This window comes from Arvicanthis niloticus, chromosome 1 (assembly GCF_011762505.2).
Source record: "Arvicanthis niloticus isolate mArvNil1 chromosome 1, mArvNil1.pat.X, whole genome shotgun sequence".
Taxonomy (NCBI): domain Eukaryota; kingdom Metazoa; phylum Chordata; class Mammalia; order Rodentia; family Muridae; genus Arvicanthis; species Arvicanthis niloticus.
The window spans coordinates 28,060,264-28,083,282 of NC_047658.1; the positions used below are offsets into that span (position 1 = coordinate 28,060,264).

The 23,019-nt window shown below is 44.3% G+C and overlaps 2 protein-coding genes across 6 annotated transcripts in view; both read left to right on the forward strand.

Annotated features, from left to right (window-relative positions):
- Window positions 1-9,151, forward strand: part of Herc2 (HECT and RLD domain containing E3 ubiquitin protein ligase 2) — a 174,946-nt gene extending 165,795 nt beyond the window's left edge. For both annotated transcript variants that reach the window (XM_034490041.2, XM_076935171.1), the window contains 8 exons: window positions 948-1,031; window positions 3,333-3,474; window positions 3,649-3,843; window positions 5,153-5,265; window positions 5,818-6,008; window positions 6,619-6,724; window positions 6,998-7,210; window positions 8,208-9,151. In XM_034490041.2, coding sequence (XP_034345932.1) covers window positions 948-1,031; window positions 3,333-3,474; window positions 3,649-3,843; window positions 5,153-5,265; window positions 5,818-6,008; window positions 6,619-6,724; window positions 6,998-7,210; window positions 8,208-8,480 — 1,317 coding nt within the window. In that variant the 3' untranslated portion in view covers window positions 8,481-9,151. The remainder of the gene's footprint in view (window positions 1-947; window positions 1,032-3,332; window positions 3,475-3,648; window positions 3,844-5,152; window positions 5,266-5,817; window positions 6,009-6,618; window positions 6,725-6,997; window positions 7,211-8,207) is intronic.
- Window positions 9,152-17,260: 8,109 nt separating this feature from the next.
- Oca2 (OCA2 melanosomal transmembrane protein) overlaps window positions 17,261-23,019 on the forward strand; it is a 279,093-nt gene continuing 273,334 nt past the window's right edge. For 2 of the 4 annotated variants that reach the window (XM_076935176.1, XM_076935182.1), the window contains exon 1: window positions 17,261-17,497. The gene's annotated coding sequence lies outside the window, so the exon portion shown is untranslated. The remainder of the gene's footprint in view (window positions 17,498-23,019) is intronic. The other 2 variants (XM_076935183.1, XM_034486390.2) reach the window with 2 other exon arrangements.

The window sequence follows — 23,019 nt, forward strand, 5'->3', positions numbered from 1 at the left end:
AGAGTAGGCTGCATAACTGGAGTTATAAGACTTTTTCTTAAAAACAAAACAAAACAAAGCCATTGCAACAGTTATCACTAGAGGGGAGCTGGGCAACCAGGGATTCAGAGTAGAGAAGTGCTCTGAGAGAGGAGTGGAACATGCAGGAAGGCAAGTAGAGCTGAGACCGTGCATGGGCAATAATGGTACATAGTTTTCTACCAGTAAAACTTTAATCTCCTTCAAAGTTAGTGCTTCCTGGGGTTGCTTAATTTAAGTCCCACTTCTGCTGTCTGGGTTTTGCATTCTCTAGAGTCAGATCTGGGAGAGGGGCTTAGGATCTATAGGAGGCCTTTGTGCTTCTGCAGGTCTCCTTCCTCCTTAGCTCTGAAAAGAGGGCACTGGTGCCCCCTGAGCAAAGAGGCCTGAGACCACTGTTTCCTTTGAATGCCCCTCAAGTGTTCCTTCTGGATGATGCCCATATTCTTACTGTCATACCAACACTGTCCTTGCTGTCTTCACCCTGGTGTCTTTTAGTGTATGTTTACAGTGTATTCCCTACCCTGGGTCTGGCTTGATCCATAAGATCCTTGACTCAACAGCTGCTCTGCGGTGCAGTTAAGAGTTTGAACATCCTACCCTGTTGCTGTTGAACTTGTAGTTTGGCAAGAAATCCTCAGTCTTTTAGACCTGAGTAGTTGGAGTAGGTGTTTGCCAGGCCTCATCCCTCTGATCTGCTCTTCCTGAGGGACTTGCTTCTTTGCTCAGCTGTCAGTCATGCTTGTAAGCTCGCCAGTTCTCTACATCACTTGCTAAGCTACTTAACCTTTGTCATAGAACAGAAAAGGAGCCATTTTCTGTTCTCAAGGAAATCTGACTTTTAGAAATAGAGGATATAAAACAGTGGCATGGTTCTCAGACACGATGATTTCTATTTCAGACTCTAAACTGTTTTTTTCTTGTTTTAGGAAGCAGCTTTCAGAAAGGTAGTGCAAGCAACTATGGTGCGAGATCGCCAGCATGGGCCTGTGGTGGAGCTGAACCGTATCCAGGTAGCTCTCTCCCCATCTGACAGGTGTACAAGTGATACTTTCATGGTATAAGTGATGTCCCTGTAGTCTTGAGGGATGGCAGTACTCATGGGCTTATGGAGCAGGTTTTCTGTATGTAGTACTCTGGGATGCAGAGGTTTTAGGGGCCATTTGTATGAAAATAAAAAAGATTTCCTTGGCATACCCCAAAAGCACAGACAAAGAGAAGTTTTTAAAAGGTAGAGTAAGAAGCAGCTATATTTTCCTCACAAGGTAATAAGGCCACTCTTCTATGTGGCCTTTGTATATTTGTTATACACAAAGCTAAGTCACTCTTGCAAATTGCTAGGGTTTTTTTTTTTTTTTTTTTTTTTTTTTTTTTTTTGGGTGGAACAGTTCACATTCCTTTGAGCCTTGTAACCTCCTGACTCTGAGAGTTTTCCAGTTTAATAAGTCAGTCTTGCTAACATTGTCTCATGAAAAAAAAGGGAAAATTAGGTCATTTCTGAATTAACACTGCTTCGAAGTACACATAAACTTATACTTTGAAATTTTTAATTAAAAACCCAGAGGAATTCCAGTCAGTGATTGTGATAGTGCATGGCATTTGACATTTAATACGCAAATGAAATTAGCCTCGCCTCTCAGATCAGAAACAGAGAGACATGAAGAACAAATTCTTTGTTACTGAACCTTTGTATTAACACATGATTTTTATCCTGATGGTGATTACATGACGAGAATTTTTTTCTGAATTGTACTTGGGGGCATTTTGGATTAAGAAATCAAACTCTTGTCCTTTGTTGAACAACACATGTGACCACATTGGTGGAACTGGTGTCTCTAGTGATGAGCGTCACGGTATCTAGTGCTAGCTGTAGTTTGGTCCACTAGTTTCACAAATAAATGGGCTGTTTAATTCATTCCATAAAAAAGCTGTTATTTCCCCACCTTGGATGACGAGCATTCTAAAGTTTGCAAGACAAGGAAAATTGTATCCTGGGTCAGGTTCCTGTCTTAGGCAGACCTACAGGCTCCTTGGAGCTAGGAGTCTCACTGGGATGTCCATGGCTGGAGGTATCAGTAAGGCCCTGACTGCTTAGAGCCTAAAGTCCTACACTGGGATTGCTGCTGCTTGCTGTCTTTTTTCCTTGGAGATTTTCAATAATACTTGTTTTCTGCTGATCGTTATGTCCCTACTTTTGTGTTTAAAATGGTCAATATGCGTAGAAAAAAAAAGTGACAGATTAAAAAAAAAAAAAAAAAAAAAGCACACAAACATCCTCAGAACAGTGTGCAGTGTAGACTGACATCTAGGGTGCCTCATCATCCGTAGTCTTTGGGCACAGGAGCCTACAGTTAGTGCAGTTATACTCTAAGGGTAGAACGCTCTTCACAAACACTGTAATAGAATTGTTTTTCACCGAAGTCAGACTCTTATGAAGTCTAAGGTGAATTCATGGTGACAGCACTGAGTCAGACTGGCCATACTGCCATGGGGTTGGCATTTATGGTGGCGGTGGTCGGCACTAGTTTCATGAGACTCAGGAAGGCTTAATACTGCCCACTGGAAGGCACTCGAGAGATTCATACACACAGCTCATTTTCCTGGGGAGGGTTTTCTTTTGTTTTGTATAATGAATTTTAGTCAAACCCCTACCACCACCCATTACTTTCTCTTATGTCCCACCCCGCACTTCCCCACTCCCCGCTGCTGAAACCTGGTTCTTTCCTACAAGTTCCCCTGACTTTCCTACTTTCCTGCCTTTGATACTTGTGTGAACTACTGAATTTATTTTTTTTTTTAATTTTTGCATTAGCACAGATGGGGGTTATTTACTGAATCATAGGTCAACTTATTAGTTATCAGTGGCTCTTCTATTGAAGAGAGTGGTACCCTCTGTTCCTATAACTATTATCTATCAATAGACTGTCAGGGAGGGGTGGGACCTTGAGCTCCGTGGTGGGATTTTTATTGTTATGAAAATGGTGCTGTTTGGTATGCAGAAATTCTGAAAAATCAGTGTCTATAAAAATGTTTCTATGTCCAGGGATTTGTTTTTGTTTACTAGAGGTAGTAAGGTAACTGCCCCTCCTTATGACACCTGCTTAATGCAGAAGTCTTCCAGGTGTTAACTTAGAAGGAACCAAAGTGTGTGTGGGGTGTTAGGGCAGGCCAGTGCCAGCTGCAGAGAGGGTCTGAGTGTGGAGTAAAGAGAAGGAGTTTTGAGGACTTATATACAGGCTTCTCTACAGCTGCTTCCAGGCTATGCGTTTTCTGCTGCTTCAGTGTCTTATGCTTTTCGTTCATTTCCTCTCTAGGTTAAACGCTCCAGGAGTAAAGGTGGATTAGCTGGCCCTGATGGCACCAAGTCTGTCTTTGGGCAGATGTGTGCTAAGATGAGTTCCTTCAGTCCTGACAGCCTTCTTCTTCCTCACCGAGTCTGGAAAGTCAAGTTTGTTGGTGAGATTTTCTGTGCATATCTATAGAACTTATTTGCTGGGGAGAGGGAGCCTGAGGGATAGCAAGCTGAGTAGTACTTGAGTACCGCGTGCAGAGGATGAGAGTAGCCACCTTGCTGGCGCTGTTTGGTGGTGTTGGGTGGCCTATGTGTTGCTGATTCTTCTTTCCTTGCAGGTGAATCTGTGGACGACTGTGGCGGTGGCTACAGTGAGTCTATAGCAGAGATTTGTGAGGAGCTACAAAACGGACTCACTCCCCTTCTGATTGTGACTCCCAATGGCAGGGATGAGTCTGGTGCCAACAGAGACTGTTACCTATTGAACCCTGCCACCCGGGCACCCGTGCACTGCAGCATGTTCCGATTCCTAGGTGGGCCTCAGTTGTGTGTCATACTGCTGTGGAGGGCCTGTACCACCATTAAATTAGTGTAGCATCTCTTGTCTATCTCAGAGCAACAGTGGGTATTATGAGTACATATGTTTAGCTTTTGAGACATTGGCGATGAAAGTGATGTGCAGTGATTTTTATGCGTTTACCAACATTATGGAGGAGAAAACATTTGTACTTAGTGTTTAGGACTTGATAGTGGTGAGCTAGCAAAAGTTATGACCATTCTTTGTACAGCTATAGGGATTTATAGTTAGGCAGGGTGTGATGTGTGTTCAATGCTATATGCTTGCTTTGACATGCAGAGGATCTGAAGTAGTGTTTGTGTTCTAAACGTATCTGTTTCAGGAGATATTTAAAATGGCAGCAAATGATCTGTCTTGTGATATGGGGCTGCCATGTTCCTGACTAGGCTACACCTGAGGCCATGAGCAGTAGAGGTGCCAGTGCCACTCGGCTCAGGCCACCCTGAGGCGGCCAGAGACACTGACCCTGCCACCCATGAGACACCAGTGTGGGAGATGGCTCTGCCAGTCTTCCACGCTTTCTCCACAAGGTTGGGCTGAGCCCAGACCATCCCGCCATCCATGCGGTCGATACCCGGTAGAAAATGAGACTCTAATGTTTATGATTAATCAAAGGCTTTATATGTTTGATAATGCTCAGTTAACAAGATGCTCACATAATTAGAGGTGTTAAGCAATTAACTAACCTAGATATAAGTTGTTACCCAGGACTGCTCTCGGTACATGTGTGGTCATCCATGGGCACCTCCAACTCTGCCTACCTCTGCACCTCCTTTTCCTCCTTCTCTTCCTCTCCTTACTCCTCCCACCTTAGCTCTTCCCAACTTTCGGGGAAATTTTCCCACTACATATATCTGAAACTCAGGAGTGCACAGAGAGAGATGGCGTTGGCTGTGAGCCTGTCACTCTTTGTCTGGGTCTGCGGAGAGTGCTCTCTCACCCTACCGCTACCTGTTAACAGAACATTCACCTTCTTGGAGGAACCCATCTCTTTGCTTTGCCATCAAAGGGACAAGAGTTCCTTTAATCCTGTGTATGAAAAGAATAAGAAGAGTTAGTGACTTGTGTCATAGGAGGAAAAGGAAGTAAGTTTTGAGTAGGACCTGCTGGTTCAAGATGGGGCTAGCTCTCAGTTTGGATGGTTCTGGTTTAGAAGGCTCCGTGGTTTCAGTGCAGAGCTGATACTACAAAGCATGTTTGAACAAGCAAGAAGCAACTTCTCATCCATTCCAAGTACATTCTGACCTTCTGGTTTGAATAATCAGGCGTGTTACTGGGCATTGCCATCCGAACTGGGAGTCCGCTGAGTTTGAATCTTGCTGAGCCTGTATGGAAGCAGCTGGCTGGGATGAGCCTTACCATTGCAGACCTGAGTGAGGTAATTTATCTGGGCTGTGGGTCTTGTTAAGGGGCTTGGGCTTTTCTGGGTACCTGAGATAACACTCATGGTTATATGAAAGCAACTGTCCTCTGACCACTTCCTAGAGTAGAGAAAAGTATGGACCTGAGAGAGTTGGTATAATATACTTTGTGTTGCTTAGCAACTGATGTAGCCTGATAGACAAGGGAAATCACTGTCATGTGCAGAGCTGGGCTACACCTCAGGTTCCCAGGAAGGGGACTGATAGGACAGACATAGTCTGGTATCCCTGAGCCACCTTGCTCTTTATGCCCTTTAGGGTTTAGGGGGGAGTATTGGTTATCCACCATTTAGTTATTTCCTCAGCAATAAAGCAGTACATTAAAGAACTTTCTGGATCTTTATTTAGTTCTTTGGGTGAAGTGCTTCCTTGCAGAAGTCTTTTTTTCCTTCTTCTTCAGATTAAGTTAGATATGGCTGGCAGTGCTTGCCTTGGACTGGGCTCTGTGATAGGGAACAACCCAGGCTTAGCATGTACAACCCAGGCTTAGCATGTATACTCTTTGACAGGTTGATAAAGATTTTATTCCTGGGCTTATGTACATTCGTGACAATGAAGCCACTTCAGAGGAGTTTGAGGCTATGAGCCTGCCCTTCACCGTGCCAAGTGCCAGTGGCCAGGACATCCAGCTAAGCTCCAAGCATACACACATCACCCTGGACAACCGTGCAGAGTATGTCCGGCTGGCAATAAACTACAGGTTTGTGATCTTTTGTCTCTTTATTGCTTTGACTTAGTAAATAACAAAAGCAGCAGATTATAGTTTCTTGGCTATTTATGTCTTTTAGATATATTAAAATATACTCATTTTCTTCAACTATTGCTAGTCCTTGTTATGAATTTTATTTGGTGACTTGTGTTCAGAGTACTTATTCCCACCTGAAATTTCTAGATTTCAGTAAAATAGTGAGGTAAATATAATGTTCTCTTTTGCGGGACAATCCCCACAGGGATATCAGGCCTTAGTGACCCTCTATACTTCCTTTGTCAGCTCCTCAGAAAGGGATATAGTTGGGGCCATTATAGCTTCTGTGAGCTTTGGCACTATCATACCCAGCACTGACAAATGACAGTGCTTAAAGTGTGTGTGGCTGTAGTTAATCATTGAGGTTATGTCCTGTGCACCATCCTATACAAACTCCCAGTAGTGTGTATGAAGAGCATTGCCCAGAGCCAGCCTCTCAGTCCTATCCTATGGTGTGTGTGGTAGCAGTACTTGTGTGTAAAGCTTGGTATCAGCAGGACAAAGTGCCCAGTAAATGTAGGTACAGGTGTAAGGAAGATTATTTTCTGTTTCTGTTTTTTCTAAGACTCCATGAATTTGATGAGCAAGTGGCTGCTGTCCGGGAAGGGATGGCTCGAGTGGTGCCTGTACCCCTTCTCTCTCTTTTCACTGGATATGAACTGGAGACAATGGTATGTGACTGCTTTGTGCTACCTAGAGCTGTCTTGGTATACTAGCTCTCCCATTGGATCTTTTACGTAAAACCTTCCATTTGGAAAGCTGAGGCTTGACTGTGACAGTGAATGAATGACAACATAGCTTTCCCACTAGATGCTGAAGTTCAGGATGGCACACATGGCCTCCTGAGAAGAGTATAGGAACCTTATTAGAGAGAAAGAGGATTAGATTCATGTTGAAAAAAAAGATGGAAGCATAAGCCTGCTCTAATAGGATGTTTTTCCTAGGTATGTGGGAGTCCAGACATCCCACTGCATCTTTTAAAGTCAGTGGCAACGTATAAAGGGATTGAACCTTCTGCATCCTTGGTCCAGTGGTTCTGGGAGGTGATGGAATCTTTCTCTAACACGGAACGCTCCCTCTTTCTTCGCTTTGTGTGGGGCCGGACAAGGTTGCCTAGGACCATTGCTGACTTCCGGGGCAGAGACTTTGTCATCCAGGTAGGCTCCTCACCAGGATCCCAGAGCTCTGTATTGACAGCAGTAGTGACTTGTGTGTATTCTGCTTTAGAGCAGTGAGAAAACAGATTCTGTACAATGAAAATGGGAAATACCTAACTTCTGTAATTTGAAGTCTTTGAATTTTACAATTTAAGGTTTTGAACACTATAACCTATTTTTGCATAGTGTATCTATGCCATAGCCAGTACATACTATTGTTAATACCCTCATATAGATTTTGAATACACATACTTCATAAAGCATTTGTTTGATTTTCTGGTTGGGTCAGGTCACTAAATATTATGCTAGCAGAGAAAAATGAGATTGTCATACATTTGAGAGCAAGTTTGTTTTGTCTTAGAACTCAATGGTCTGGTGATTTAAACAAGTGCAGTTTACCTTTTAAGATCACTGAGGAGGGAAAACCAAACCTAACAGTCTTCTTAGTCCTGAGACCATGGTAGCAATAGCCTTGGAGACACATTTGTACCAGATTATCAAAATATCCATCTTCCAGGAACATCTTTGATAGCAAGCAGTTTTTCTAAAACAACAATTAAGATTCGGTTTTGTTGCTTTCTAGTATCTTGATCTGTAGGTGCCAAAAATGGGTTTGATGCTTTTAGAAAGAATATCCTGTGGTGGTCAATTGGTGGACCCCAGTCTAATGCCCCATTCATAGACTGGTGTCAGCTAGGTGGTGGGGTTTTACCTACACCAGTAGGAGACAGTGGACCAGGCTGTTCCATTGGCCACCTTCATGGGACTCCTTGGTGATGATAAGGGGTCACAGTAAAATTGTTTTGCTTCTCTTATTGCTGAACCTAGGGATGAGTTACTTTTTTATATATCTAAAATTGGTTCGATTCTACATTTTCTTAATGTTTTTATTTCTAGCCCAATATATAGTTTCTGTAATAATGATGTGAACACAGTAAAATAAATGAAGTTTTACTTTTCTTCACCACAATCTCTTATTAATATTCTCTACCAACAGGTCTTGGATAAATACAACCCTCCTGATCACTTCCTTCCAGAATCCTACACATGCTTCTTTCTGTTGAAGTTGCCCAGGTATTCCTGCAAGCAGGTGCTTGAGGAAAAGCTGAAGTATGCTATCCACTTTTGCAAGTCCATAGACACAGATGACTATGCTCGCATAGCTCTCACTGGAGAGCCAGCTGCCGATGACAGCAGTGAGGACTCAGATAATGAGGACGCAGACTCTTTTGCTTCAGACTCTACACAAGACTACTTGACAGGACACTAAGACGGAAACCCCATCAGGAAGAGATATGGCTGAACAAGCAGGAATCGTCCTGCTGTGTAAATTGTAAATGTCGAGTGCACTTGATGAAGAATATCACTCTTTGAAGTGTGTGGTAGAGAGAGAGACTGGCTGGCTGAGAGTACTGTGTGGTAGGACAATGGCAAGATGAGCCTGTGCATGAGGAACTCATGGGGTACTTCTTCCCCATAATGCTGCATTACCTATAGGACCCAGTGTTTACTACAGTGTAAATGTTTATATGGACACAGAACAGCATCACTAAAATAAAGCCTTTCTACTTGTGGGTGCAATAGATTCCTTCTTTTTCCTTTGCAGTGTCATCTTGATTGTATATTGAAAATACTGTGTAATGATGAAATCATATTATAAATATTTCAACTAATTTTACTCTGAATTTGTTTATTAAAAGCTTTTTGAACATTAAATTATTATTTCTTCAATGCATTTAGAAGTTATTTAGAACAGGAAACAAAAATGCCATTCAGGCCTCTTCTCCCCGGGTACACCATTTTAGCATATGTATTATGTGATTGGAATTGAGGCATTTTAGTGGACAATATCATAATTTCTATCATGGAAAGTGTATTTAATGTCTGTGTCATGTATATGCCAAAATTTTAATTCCTATAAATAAAACATGTGTCACAAAATTGTAGGCTGAGCTTTCTTAACCAATTAGACTAGCACATGTGGATCTGTCACAACCAAACCAAACTCAGTAACAAAGCACTGGAACAGTTATTAAGATAGCTGCTCTCAGGACCCAAGGAGGCCCAGGGACCCTCAGAGCTCCTCCTCTAACTCTGTAAAAATGCCCTCATGCTCATTTCCAATGCTTGTTCCCACTGGTCTGGGTCAGGCACACCCTTGGTCCTATTGGCCACTGGGTAGGGTTTGCTGTGCGTGGTAAGTTCTCTGCAAATGGAAGAATAGAGAACAGCATAGAAGAACTGACCTGGTATGCTAGATCTTGAGATCTAGTATCAGATAGAGTCCAAACTTTGTAGTTCATGTTGGAAGGCAATTTTTGCAAAAATTAATTGTAAACTAAGACTGAGTTGTCTTTGATTCTTAGTCATAGCTGCTTCATTTTGGTCCAAGAGGGTACAGGACAACTAACCCTTTAACTTTTTAACCTCATGCAACTTAATATGAAGTCAAAATATCAAAATCTGTGCCAAAAAACCTACTGTAGAGAAGACAGGCCATTTGGGAGTGTAGCCTTTTAGTCACACTTGATAATGTGTGTTGTGAAGTTTTACCAGTGTTTTCAATTGCACATTAGTTGGTTTGACACATCATGGTTGTTTAACTACTAATAAAAACAGTAGTAGATTGTGCATTTAGAATACACAAAAACCTGCAATCTGCTTGAATTTACAAGCAGTGTGGTACTACAGAATAATCTTATTTTCTGTTAATTGTAACAAAATACCTGAAGCTGACTAATTTCATGAAGAAGGCTAGCACTTGGGAGCCTGAGGCAGAAGGATTCAGCTTGACTACCTTTCATGACTTCCTGGGGGAAATGTTAAAAAAAATTCTATTCACCTCAGGTAGACACCAAAGAAAGACTTCTGTTCAGTCCAGATTGGTAAACTGTAGAGTTTACGGGAGTGACAGGAACATGCATGTCTGGCTCAAAAGACAGCTACACCACTGGAAAGTCTCCCTGGGCTTCACGGCCAACCACAACACGGAAGAGCACCCCTGTAGCAGCACGGGTCGCACTGTGTGAGTCTCCTGGCATTCTAGTTATCTTTTCTGTTGCCTTGATAACAGAAACAAGTTCGGGAGGAAAGGTCTTACTTACCTCATTTTACAAATGTATCATTAGGGAAGCTGAGGCCTGCTTTCAGGCTCACATTCAGCTGCTTTTCCCCTGCTTAGGGGTGATACTGGCTTGTAGTACACTGGGCTGTCTTGCATCAATTAGCGATCCAGAAAATGCCCCACAGACATGCCCATAGGTTAGTCTGATGGAGACAGTTCCTCATCAAGGGTTCCACTTCCTAGATGTGTCAAAATGACAACCAAGAATAGCCATCACACCTGGGCAACTTAAAGGCAGCCACATTATTGAAAAGTCCCTCTTCCCTGTCAACGGTTGACTTCTATAACCTCATAGAAGACGGAGACTGCATGAGGATCTTGCCAGCACTGTGAGCCTCCTGAGCCCTCTCCAGCTTTTTGTGAGTGGATATTAATAGTCTTCATTTTAGGATTGAGGGCAATGGTTGTGTTCAACCTGAAAAAGACATATATTGCACACCATCTTCCTCCAGCTCTTACATTATTTCTACCCTGTCTTCTGTAGGTGAGTCTTGTTGGGAATGAGGTGATCAGATTGTTTTCTTCCATTTATGGTCGGATATTAGGCTGATATGCTACAGCAACAGTGCAGACTACAGCTAAGATATTCTTAGCATTTTGACTTCATAGGAGCATATGAAGTAACTGCCACGAGTTACCGTAAGGTGTTACCTTCCACTACAGCTGACAGCTGAGTCATCTATGGACACAAACACAAATGCTTAGAAAATAATTTGATATAAACATACCAATTTAACAAAACAATAGCTGTAGCCACCTTACAGGGTATTGGTTTCCCTACCTCAGATTTATGGTGCCAAACAGAAGTCCTTCCTCTGGAGCTAACACTTAAATACAGTTGGAAAGTAACAGTTGTTCTAAATTGCAGCAGCAGGAGATCTTGCAAGACATGCCAGCAGTGTTATATACAAGGGTCCATAGCCAAGCTGGACCATTGGTGACCATTCTCCTGTAGCCTGCATGGCACCTTTTGGAGCTACAAATGTCAGCCAATAGGGAAATTCTAGCTCAGTCCCAGCCTGATTTTTCTGTATCTTACAACCTTCCATATAGTGTCTTTAATGATTGTCCAGGATTTCAAACAAAAGGTCCATTCTTAACAAGTGAGGATTGATTTGGGGACTGAAGCATCTCCTGAATAAGTTTTAGACAGCTACACTACTGAACAGTTCCCTCCTGATAATTGTTCATCTCATATATTGAAGCGATTAAGGTAACACCATCTTATCCTGACTCCATTTTGTGTTTGCTTAGACAATTCTCAGCTTTCTACCTCCACAACAGTCATATATACCTTGGTAACACATTTGAGATTTCCATGACCTTGACTATGGCCCAGGGGTATTAACCAAAGTAAGTAATGTTTATGCAAACAACATAAATTAAAGATGGTATAAGTCAAAAATAAATGTCATGTTATGTTTGAAATAATAACTGCCAGAAATGAATGTTTCGAGGTTTACTCTGATCCTCATCTAATTTTGATATAAATTATGTTCTTTGTACATTTTGTCTTTAAAAACGCTGTACCCCTGAGTTTTGGCATCAAGAAACTGAGGTATGAGTATGCTTTTGGTCACTGGCCAATAAAGGACAACTATCCTTTTAACCAGCATTGTTGTCTATATCTTTCTTACATGGATTATTACAATCTCAGAACAGCGAGTGATTTCTGAGAATATTGTGGCGCTTGTGAACTCCATGAGCTCCGTCAGCACTGTGATTCCTGTGAGACCCGTGGGTCCCTTGAGAGTCCTGAGAGCCACATACAACTTGCACCTTCCCTCTTTCCCCAGGAGGGAAAGTTAGTAGGATGGATCTCTTGAGGGTCTCCTGTACAAGAACAAACCTCCCTGAATTAAGATAGTAATAGTCATGACTGACCAACCCAGAAGGAACACACAGCAGATCCTTTCTCAAAAGACAGTGGGAAGGATGATAGGGGGTAGGAGATAATTTTACTGTGCTTAGCTCTGGTGATGACTTCATGGCAGTATCACAATGGCATGTATGTATAAGGAAGATTACATCTCAAGGTGAGAGCCAAGGAAGGATTGATTGACGTCTTGAAAGTCAGGACCTATCTACCATAATCTCTTCTGCAGACACAACAATGACCTTAGAGCCTTCCACCAAGCTTTGCCTCTCAATTCCTTTCACTTCTAACATTTCCCATTGAAAACTCAGCTTCTAACACATGAGCCCTTACGGACAAACCAAATTCAAGGCATGGTAATGCCTCATACACTTTACCATTATGATTCCTGTCAACAGCTGGTTTCCTTGCATGGGTGAACTCCTCTATTGTCCCCAGCGGTAAGTTGCCTTTCCTCCAAGACTTGGCCAAGGCAACTCTAAGAGCTAGTAGGTGTAGGAAGTTTCTTATTGAGCTCTGACTAGAGAAGTTGGAGTGGAGGCTTCTCCCTCCAGAGGCTTGATCCAAGCAAGACCTCAGAAGTTGACCTTGCTGGCTCAGAAAGCCACTGAGCCTGTTTGGCAGGTTTACTTACAGAAGCAACCTCAAAATTTAGGAATGGGGCAAGCGAAAGACTCAGCTGGTAAAGGCAATTGCTGCCACACCCAATGACCTGATTTTGATCACTGGATACCACATAGTAGAAGAAGAAAACTGGCTCCTGCAAGTCAACATCTAGCTATACCCATCCTGAAGATGCATGAACAAACACATATGCACACAAAATAGTTTTAAAAATGTATGGGGGGATGGCATAGACACTTGGTATTATATGGTAAAAAGAAATATGTTGTATTCACATATGAAGTCATCAAAAAATGAGTAGTTTTTGTTTTGTTTTGTTTATCTACCAGTGTCTGTACCTAATCCAGGGTTAATCTGAACAAGGGGTTTTGCAGTAGCAATGCCTGGTTTATGTAATGGATGTAATGTTGCCCAGATGGGTCTGTTTTAATCAGTGAGGTATGTGTCCAGTCTCTGACTGTCTACTGCTGACTGTCTGCAGTGGGTAGGTTCCACCATCAGGCTTAATTAGAAGTCTACTGATTTCCAGAGAGAGCTCCCCAAGTCCATGTGCTGTATGCTATTTGATTTACAAACACATTCCACTGAAGGAGAGAGGTCTGTGGAATGTCAAATTCCTCTTTTGAAATGCTTGAGCTCTTTGTGAAATCCCCTTTGAATTGCTCTGAATTCAGTTAGTGGAGCTGACAGGCTCCCTGAGACTCCCAAGGCACCCAGGCCTGAGCAATGTGTTGGGCCTCACTTCATACATAGAACTACTCACGCCATCCACGAGGATTGGCCCACCAGAGCAGCCTGGGCAACACGTGAGTGTGAGATTCCTGGGAGTATAAGTTGGCCTTGTGGCTATGGTCTTGTGATCCTTCACCAGTCTCCTTGGTAAAGCTCATGTTTTGGCATTAACATAAGCTGATTAACCCTTAACTTTTTTTTTTTTTTTTTAAATCAGAAAAAACTTCATAGCAGCAATCTCTGCCTAAGCATTTCTCTTCTCACTAAGATCTTATTGTTTAGGTAAAATCCTTTTCAGTTGAGAACAAGGCAGTAAGAAAACTCTGAATCCTGGGATCAGGACTTGAGGTCAGGGAATTCAGGTGCTGACTGATCCAGGTTCCTTCCAACCCCTGTGGCCTGCAGCAAATAGGGTACAGGGTCACGACTTCTGGCAGAAACCAGCCCTAAGGGGCTTTTGATTTCAGGGTCAGTGGTTCTTGTGAACTCTTGGACTTGCACAGGATGGAACATACACCAGCCACCCTTGGGTAGTGTAGAGTTGTAAGGGGAAAGATTAGGTGGCCAGGCCAGGGATGGGAGGCTGAAAGTTGGCCAGGGAGTGAGGCTACTTTCCAGGACGTCTTAGGAGCCTCTTGCTGGCTACTTTAGGAACCCAAGCCTTTTCTGTCTTCAGAGGTGACTTCCATGTGCCTTGGGCAGTGCAGAGAAGAGGACACAGGGGGCCCTAGGTTCCCTAGATGTTCTTAGGATAACTCCTACTCTTCCTACAGCTATAGGGAGGCAACTGTGATACCTGAGCTCTGTTGTGGGAGACTAAGCCACACACCCTATACTCTGCACCAGTGTGGAAGTCACTTTGGCTTCCTGTGGCTATTCTTGCCCACATATTTTGGTGGCCATAGGCATTTGGCTGACTCTATTATGGCAGAGTTCCCCATGTATATAGGTGTGGGTCCAGGTGCTGAGGTCTCAGTGATTCTCATGACTATTAAGAGCAAGAAAGGAAAGGTGCTTTTATTGGATCAGAGATTTTGTCCTGTTTTGTGAGGGGCTCGTTTTAACATCTCTCGCCAGAGGTCCCAGGTATAGGACCTGTTATAGGACATGAAGATCTGGTTGTCTAAGCCAGTCCATGGCAGGGGTAGGATTTTCTCCAGGGTTAAACCTATGTAGCTCATCCCTAAAACTATCAAATGGAGTCCACCGCTAATAGTTGGCAGCCACATAAACAGGAAACCTGATATTCGGCAATACCTGCACTATCAACATTTATAAATCCTCCTTATGACAGGTTCCCTGTGCTTTCTGTCCCACAACCAGGTTGTGATCCACAGTAGTCATGAGTCACACCCACACTTGATATATAGGTAGTCTGAATTGAGACATCGTCTACAAACATCACAGTAGGAGTGATCACAGAAAGCTCGGGCTCTCCTTTGTATGGAACTGGGGTGTCAAGGTTCATGTGCTGCAAACATAATTGGTCCCTGCTGATGGAGTAGCACTTGGATACACCCATCACTGATGTGATGCTTTGCTTTAAATGAAATGATGCTTTGCTTTAAAGCTTGTAACTTGTAAACATGTAGTACCATTCTCAACTTTGGCTGGAGAAGCTTTTTCTTCTTCTTCTTCTTCTTCTTCTTCTTTTTTTTTTAATGATGCAAAAAAGCAAGAGGAATTTTAATTGATCCAATGCATTGGGGCCATCCTACACTGAAGGTGGAATGGCGACCGAGAAGCTTCTTCTGTAGTGGGAAACAGGTAATATAGTGGCTCACAACTGGTTAAAAGGCTGAGAATGAGTGAGTATAAGTACCCAGCCCTGAATGGAACATCTGTATCAACCCATACACCCCAAGGCACAAAGAACATTGCATAAGAGAGGACAGAACACCATATGAGTTGGAGACTGGGGAGGAGATCTGTGAAAGGCTGTCTTCTCAATGTGACTTGCCTGCTGTGTTCACGACCCCATTGCAGCTGTGGTTACATATGAAGACCTGTACAAGATCAGCAGGCAGTGCAAACTGAACTCAGTGGGTTATAAAAAGAAACAGAAGGAGAGATATGGATGGGCAAAAGGATATTTTGGGAATGATTGTGGGTGATGTTGGTGTGGATAGGATCGAGATACGTTGTGTGACTTGTCAAAGAATAAATAAACACTATTTAAAAAAAAAATAAAAGTTAAACAATGTATGGGGCTCAAGAGATGGCTCGGTGGTCAAGAGTATTTGCTGTTTTTCCAGAGGAGCCAACTTTGGTTCCCAGCAACCATGTTAGGGAGCTAATAATCACCTATAATTCCAGCTTCTGTGCATCTAACACCCTCTCTAGCTTCTGTGGACACACACACACACACACACACACACACACACACACACACACACACACACTATTAAAATAAATCTTTGAATGTTTTAAAAACGAAATATTCCTAGCAATGGCCGTGCTCCAGGGATAAATGATTCTCCCCAGGAGATTACTAAGCTCCTCTTACAAGCAGGGTTTGTTTTTTGTTTTTTTTTTTTGTTTTGCTACTACTTTGTGGACAGACCCAAGAGCCTCTGAACTCCAGCCATTCCTATGTAGTGCCTGGCACCTGCAGGCAGTGTGCCTATGTGTGCTGCTCCAGGCCATTTCTATGTACAGAGATGTTCACATACAGTGGGCAGCAAGACCCCTACTCGTCGTGGGTCTCCTTTTCACAAGTTTCTTAATCAGGTTCTGATGTAGAGAAGTTGGGGAAAAAGCTTTCTGGCCAGAGGCTTAATCCAAGGAAGACCTCAGAAGTCTTGTTGGGTATGAAAGGCACCTGATAAAGCTTGGCTGAGCTGTCTAGCAGGCTCACTTAGAGAAGCCACCCAAAAAATCTAGAAATGGGGATGAGCAAAATGACTCAGCAAGTAAGGGCACTTGCGGCAGAACCCAATGAATGACCTGACTTTGGTCACTGGAAACCACATGCTAGAAGGATAAAAGTGACTCCTTTGAGTGGTCCCCTGTGGTATGCATGAACACACACACACACACACACACACACACACACACACATGCATGCATACAAAATAGTTTAAATTTTTAAAAATCTGTGAATGGTGGGGGAGTGGAGAGCAGCTCCCTAGGTTGCTACAGTGAATACTTTAACCTTTTGCTGATCTGTATGGAGGGACTGGGGACTGCTGGGACACTGGGTATTGTGTCATCTTGTAGTTTATATCTGCATGTATGATATGTGTCTGCTTCTGTACCTATTTGCAACTCTGTGTATGTATGTACTTCATGTGTGCAAAGGGTCTGTGTAGTTTGTGTTTATAACTGCATATCACACCTTCTATATGGACTTGTGGGTACTTGTACAGTCTGTGCATTTCCATGCAGTTTATAATTTCTGTGAGCAGTCTTTGTGTATTGATTCGTATTCATGTGTGTGTTGTGTGATAGTGCTTTCCTTGGATGTAACCTTGGCCACAGTCCTGAGTTGGAGGAGAACAAGATAATGAGAAAGTTAATCATCTCCAGTAGACAGTTCTTAAAATGCAGACCAGTTTACATCTCCTCAGTTCTTGTCTTAAGGAAAAATCTGCCACATCGTTTGCCACCTATGAAGGCTTGAGTTTGCTACACATGACTGGGATTTCCAAAAGCCTGGCTTCTGCAGCAAGGCTCTCCATTCCCCTGCTGAGGCTCTCTCATGCTGCTGGACCATTATCAAGTGGGGGTTGGGGGCACTGAGCCTTGCAGCTCTGTGAAGGTCTGTGGGTGTGGCCAGCAGAGGGTGTGGTGAGGAGCACAAGCTATCCAACCCTCCTGGGCTGCAAGTGCCTGCTGAGAAATCTTACCCCAAGGGTTGTGTTCCACGACTCAGAGCCTTTGGATCTGGACACTAGACCTCACTGTTGGAGAAAGATCAGCGAGTCATCAGGTAAAGTGATGGTTGGGAGTCAGAAGCTATTCTGGAAGCTAGTAGGGTGACAAGTCTATACTGAAAATATGCAGTAGTGATTGAGCAGTTTGTATGAGCATTTCTGATTTTAATTGAGTGCCCATCAGCAGCAGTAATAATAGTAGTAGCAACAGCAGCTTTTGATGCTCCCTGGGAGGCTGTGTCCCAGGACAACGGGGGATGTAGAAGGGAACTTGGAGATAAGAGCCTGGTCTTTAAGCATTTCATTGGAACGGAACTCACTGAAGCGAGAACATTAAATGCCTCAAGGCTAATGTGTTTTTTTTTTTTTTTTTTTCTTGTCTATTCACACTCACAGGGAAATAAATGGGGATTCATATAGTCAATTCTTTTCCATAGCACGGTTATTAAGCACAGAAATCTGAGTGAGTGGACATCTTCAGGAACTCAAAGCCCTGGGGCCTTTAGCTTGTAAAGCTTTCTCGGTGTCTTTAACATGCGGTGGTGTTTGAGAAACACTGACTTAAATCAATGTGACAATTCCAAAAAGCCTGCATTTGGGCTAATAGTTGTGAAAGGCAGCTGCCCACTGAAACCGCCACGAAAATGCCACTCCCCGAGGTTTGCTTGGCAGCTGGTGCCTGATCTGGACAGGCAACGAGGCCCACCAAAGGCTGGGAGCCTACGAGCACCGGCTAGTGTAGCTAGTGGTACCAGCTCTCCTGTGAAAGCTGCTGGGATTCTATCTGAAAACAGAGGAAAGCTCCTGATGGCAGAAAAGGATTTCAGGCTGTGTTTACAAAGACTTGAGTGCAGTTGTTCACATTGGGAATAAACCAGGGGTGACTTAGGAGCATAAGTTTTCTTGACAACCCCAACCTCAGTTAGCTGAGTTCTGAGGACACGAGCAACTACTATTGGGAAGAGAGTGGCCTTGACTGCCCCTGGAGACCAGCAATGTCCTCACCTGGAACTTTGGCCAGTGTGTGTGGTGTGGGCTAGGTGGTAAGGGGCAAGAAATGAGGGTTCACAAAAAGCAAACAAACAAACAAACAAACAAACAAACACCTTTCCTGCTGAAAGAAGTCTGCTGGTCTCAAAGCAAAACCAGCTCACAGACCTGAAAACCAAGGTGGCTGCTAGATCGGGACAGGGAACATTTGGCTAGTGATGGATCTTCAGGGTAAGTGTGGGCCACGGAGATAGTGGGTTGCATAGGGGTACACTTTGGATATGTGGTAGATCGGGCATGGGGCTACTAGGAGATGGTGGCTAAGGGAACTTTGGGAGTCTGCGGGTATTTGAACACCTTCGTTTCCACAGAGACAAGCGGCTAAGAGGACAGTGGTCTGGACTGCAGAAGAGTTGCAGCAATGTGTGTGTGTGTGTGTGTGTGTGTGTGTGTCTGTCTGTCTGTCTGTCTGTCTGTCTGTCTGCATGAATGATAGGTGAGGATCTTCCCTTTGAGGAGAGGGAAGAAAGGTCTTTTTAGTTAGATGTAGAGAGAGATAGGCCTGCAGTGAGATCCCAGAAATGCCAGGATAAGAAAAAGCTTGGGGAGAAGGGAGCTTGGTGTGCCTGTTCTTGTGTCTGGGAAAAGAGAGTTGTCCCTGCCCAGCCTTCCCCCCAAGCTCCCCTCATCCCCCCCCCCAACACCAAACACACACAGTTGCAACAATTACCTTGAGCTACCAGTCTTTGTCCTTGCAGGATGTTGGTTTTTCAGTGCGTTGATGAGGAATTTTGTCATCTTTCCCTCACACCCTCTGTCTGCCTAAGGGCAGAGGCACTCCCTAGTACCTTGAGAGGCCCTGCCACCCTCTACTAGACGGCTTATCCTTGCTTGGGCAGAAATGCAGTCCAAATGGTACAGGGAGCTTATACTTGGTTAGGGTCCCCCTAAGGTCCCCCTGAAGCTGATGCAGAAGATATATTCTGCAGCACAGGGGGAATCAGATGAGGTCGTGCTTGGGTCTCCTGTGTTACATAAAGGCTCAGAGTTTCCAAGTTGCTCTGCAGGATGTGCCAAGGAAAGCTACTAGTAGGGCAATGAGCAGAGCCACTCTAAGCCCGAGCCGACAGACAGGGCCTGGGTGCTGGTCCTGACTGGTCAAGGGGCTCATACAGACCCTGGCTATGCAATTCACATGGCTTTCTCTTCCTTACCCGGAGCTGTGATCCCTGTGGTGAACTGTCCATGCTCTGGAGGCCCTGTGGGTATTCTCAGAACAAAGCCCTCTTCACCCCAAGATCTTTTGCTGTGTAGAGAAGGTCACCTCCCTTCCGGTGTGCCAGCCCAGGCTCTCCTTCCTAGTTGCAAGAGGACTCTTTCAAACAAGAAGTGATTAATAATCATGCATGCCATTTGGTTGAATGATCCAGATGATTTAACCAAGTTCACATGGTGTAAAATCAAACCAAAGGAATAAGTGGAATCGTGGCTTATGTTCTGGCCCTGCAGAGGGGAACAGTCTGACCTAGCTGTCCTTAGTGTGATACCCTTTGCCCCTGGGCATCCTGAGTTTCCCCACATTAAAAAGGGGCTGCCCCAAACTCAGCTACTTTGTCTAGGGGGTGCCTAGCTGCATCACCCACTGACCTGGTGGACATGAAATGACAGTAGAGTCCTAGCCAGACCCCACAGGCTCATCCCTTCAACAGCTCTGCATAGCTGATGGGATTGTGATGTTCTGCATAGAGAACAGGCAATAACAGGAACTCACAGGACCTGAAACACATTGGTTACAGTGAGTCATCGAGTGATCTGGCATTGGTGACATGTTGGGCACACACAGGGTGGCACCTACCACCCCAGCTAAGAGTTAGTAGAGGATGATAGTTTACTGATGAGTTGGTTGCTGAGGTATGGCTTTGCTGAGCTGGCAGCACAGAGGGCAGGCCAATTGCTCGGACCTCCCCACCTGTCTACTTCCTGTCCCTCAGATGCCCTCCAGCTTCTTTGTGCCAAAACTGATCTCTGCTCCGTTAGTGCCAACCACCTCACCATGCTCAGAACCCCCAGAGCCATGGGGAAGAGCTGAGAGATTTTAGGTCCTGGTCAGGACTCAGGGTATACAGGCCTGGTTCGAGTATACGGGGCATCTCTTCTTATGCATCCTCTTTTTAATCAAGTCAATTGCTGGTCCATTCTCACCAGGTGAGGAATCAATGACAGATAGCACCGAGAAGAGAAAACTCAGAAGCAGAAAAGTCTCTTTCTCAGCAGTGACAGACTCCTCGTCCCGGACAGTGCCCCACCCTGGGTGCTGTGCCTTAGCTTCTGGCTGGCTTATTATCCAGTGGTATCTTCCAATTAAGTCTCTGTTATGTGTTTGACATGTGCCCATAAGGATTATCAGGGCATCACCGGGCAAGGTGATGAGAGGGCATAGAGGGAGGGCTTGGGAGAGATAAGAGTGACAGAGCAATTGAAAGGGGCGGGGCAGGGTGAGAGGGAGCTTAGCTGGACCTGGTGGGGGAGGGACTAGAACAGCGGGAGGGTGGGAAGCAGACACAACGGGTGGCTTAGGGTCAAGTATGAAGGCTGCAAGATTCCACTGATTGTGAAACAGTTATTAGTTTCTTTTCAAGAAAGTCATGGAATCTATTCGTTTTCCTTAAAACAGAAGGATGCTCAAGTTATTATTATTATTTTGCTTCAAGTTTTGCTGAGAAAGAGCTGTCTGTGGCCAGCCTGAGGTACAAGGCCATGTCCTCCCATATGAGGTCTTCAGGGTGATTATTACATGCACCTGGCAGGGCAGGCCCAGTAGGGCTCAGTCAAGCTGAGGCAGTGAACACAAGGCAGGGCTCGCACTATGAACTGGGGGGTTTGGAGCCCTCCCCTCCTCCTGAGGATGGGCTGGTGCTAGGGTGGTAGGGTCACTCCAGAGGCCAGGCTGTGGTGGTATGGAAGTTTCCAGGAGGACAGGTCATGGGTTGGATCCTTATTGGATAGGCAGGGGTGCTTCAGTGTAAGATGACATCCGAATGCAAACGTCTGGATTTAGAATGTGTTCGGAAGAACTAGATAAAACATGTGAGTCAAGAGGGCAGTGTCTACAGTGTCCCCCGAAGAGAAGGCCACAGAAAGTGGGCAAGCTACAGCAGGCTCATGCTGAGTCAGGGTGTTGGGTATGGCCACTGGAGAATACTGAGCTCAGAGCAGGCTGGGAAACCATCTCCACAGAGTGACTGATATCGGAAGCTGCAGTGGGGAGGCTGCTGGTCTCCGAGTGAAGCCAGGAAGAGCAGAAGAAGTCAGTACCTAAAGAAGAAGAACTCCCCCTGAGGCCAAACCTCAGCAGTCCTGGAGAGGCTGAGTAGGGGCAGACCTCAGGAGTTAGTGGTGATTCTCTCAGAAGCATTAGTCATCACGTTGGGAGAGCAGAACATGGTGAAAGTGGGCTTGAGGGGGAGTGAGGGAGAAAAGAACCTGGTAGCCTAGAGAAGATGGCTAAGAAGGAGCTGAAGAGTCCCACAAAATTTTAAGAGGTAATTCAGAGAGATTCCTTATGGCTAGAACCCAGTGTTTGTCAGTGCTAAAAGCTTATACCAGTTAGTGGGTTATCGCAACTAGGACACCGACACAATCAAGGTCTGGGGCATCTTAACTCCTGCATGGTCCTCTTGTGCCTTTGTGTGGGTACATCCCCAACCTTGCTCGGCTGCTGCTTGTACACTGATTTGTTCCCCCTGTCTATCCTGTTGTCACCTAAAGGATGCTGTCACATGGGACCATGTAGTATGTGACTTTCCCATTTTGTAAAGTCAACCATCTTGCCGTGTTCGTGGACTTCCTGTGATATGGATGCCTCCCTTTACTTAAACACACACACACACACACACAAATGGCAAACATCAAAACAGCAACCACAAAAACCTGAGAAACCTCTGAATTCTTTCCCATTTTTTGCTGAACTTTTATGAATGTTGAGATAGCTGTCCAGGAGGACAGCTTCTGTGTGATAAGGGTGTGACCTGAAGCTCTCAGAGAGGAAGCTGCACCTACGTTGAATATTCTGCATGAATGATTGACTATTAGAACTTCATGATTCTGGAGGGTTGAAATGTTGCCAATCCGGATTGATTTAACCCCTTTAACAGCTATTTGGGGTCTACTTTCTGTGTCCTATGCAGCATCCTTTTAACTATCAGCAAAACCTTTAGAACACATTAACAGATTCCTAGCTTCTACCAACTCAAAAGCTAAGGAAGCTGTCGGATAATATCTGAAGCCTCCAGCAGAGATTTCCTGTTTTGCTATGGTCCACTGACCTGATGTCCCTGTAGATTTGTCTATTAGAAATGTTTTGCATTTACATAAAGTTAGGCAAAATACAGCATATTGTTGACTGATCTCCTTCTCTGAACATATTATCTACAGTTTCCTCCAAACTGTGGCAGGTCTACTGGTGTTCACACATCATTGTCTCTTGCTGTTGAATTGTATTCTGTTGTGCGGATCTTTATAGTACATATATTAATTCTTGTTGTTCTCTTGCATGACTTAACCATATTCTATTTCTTCATGGGACAAG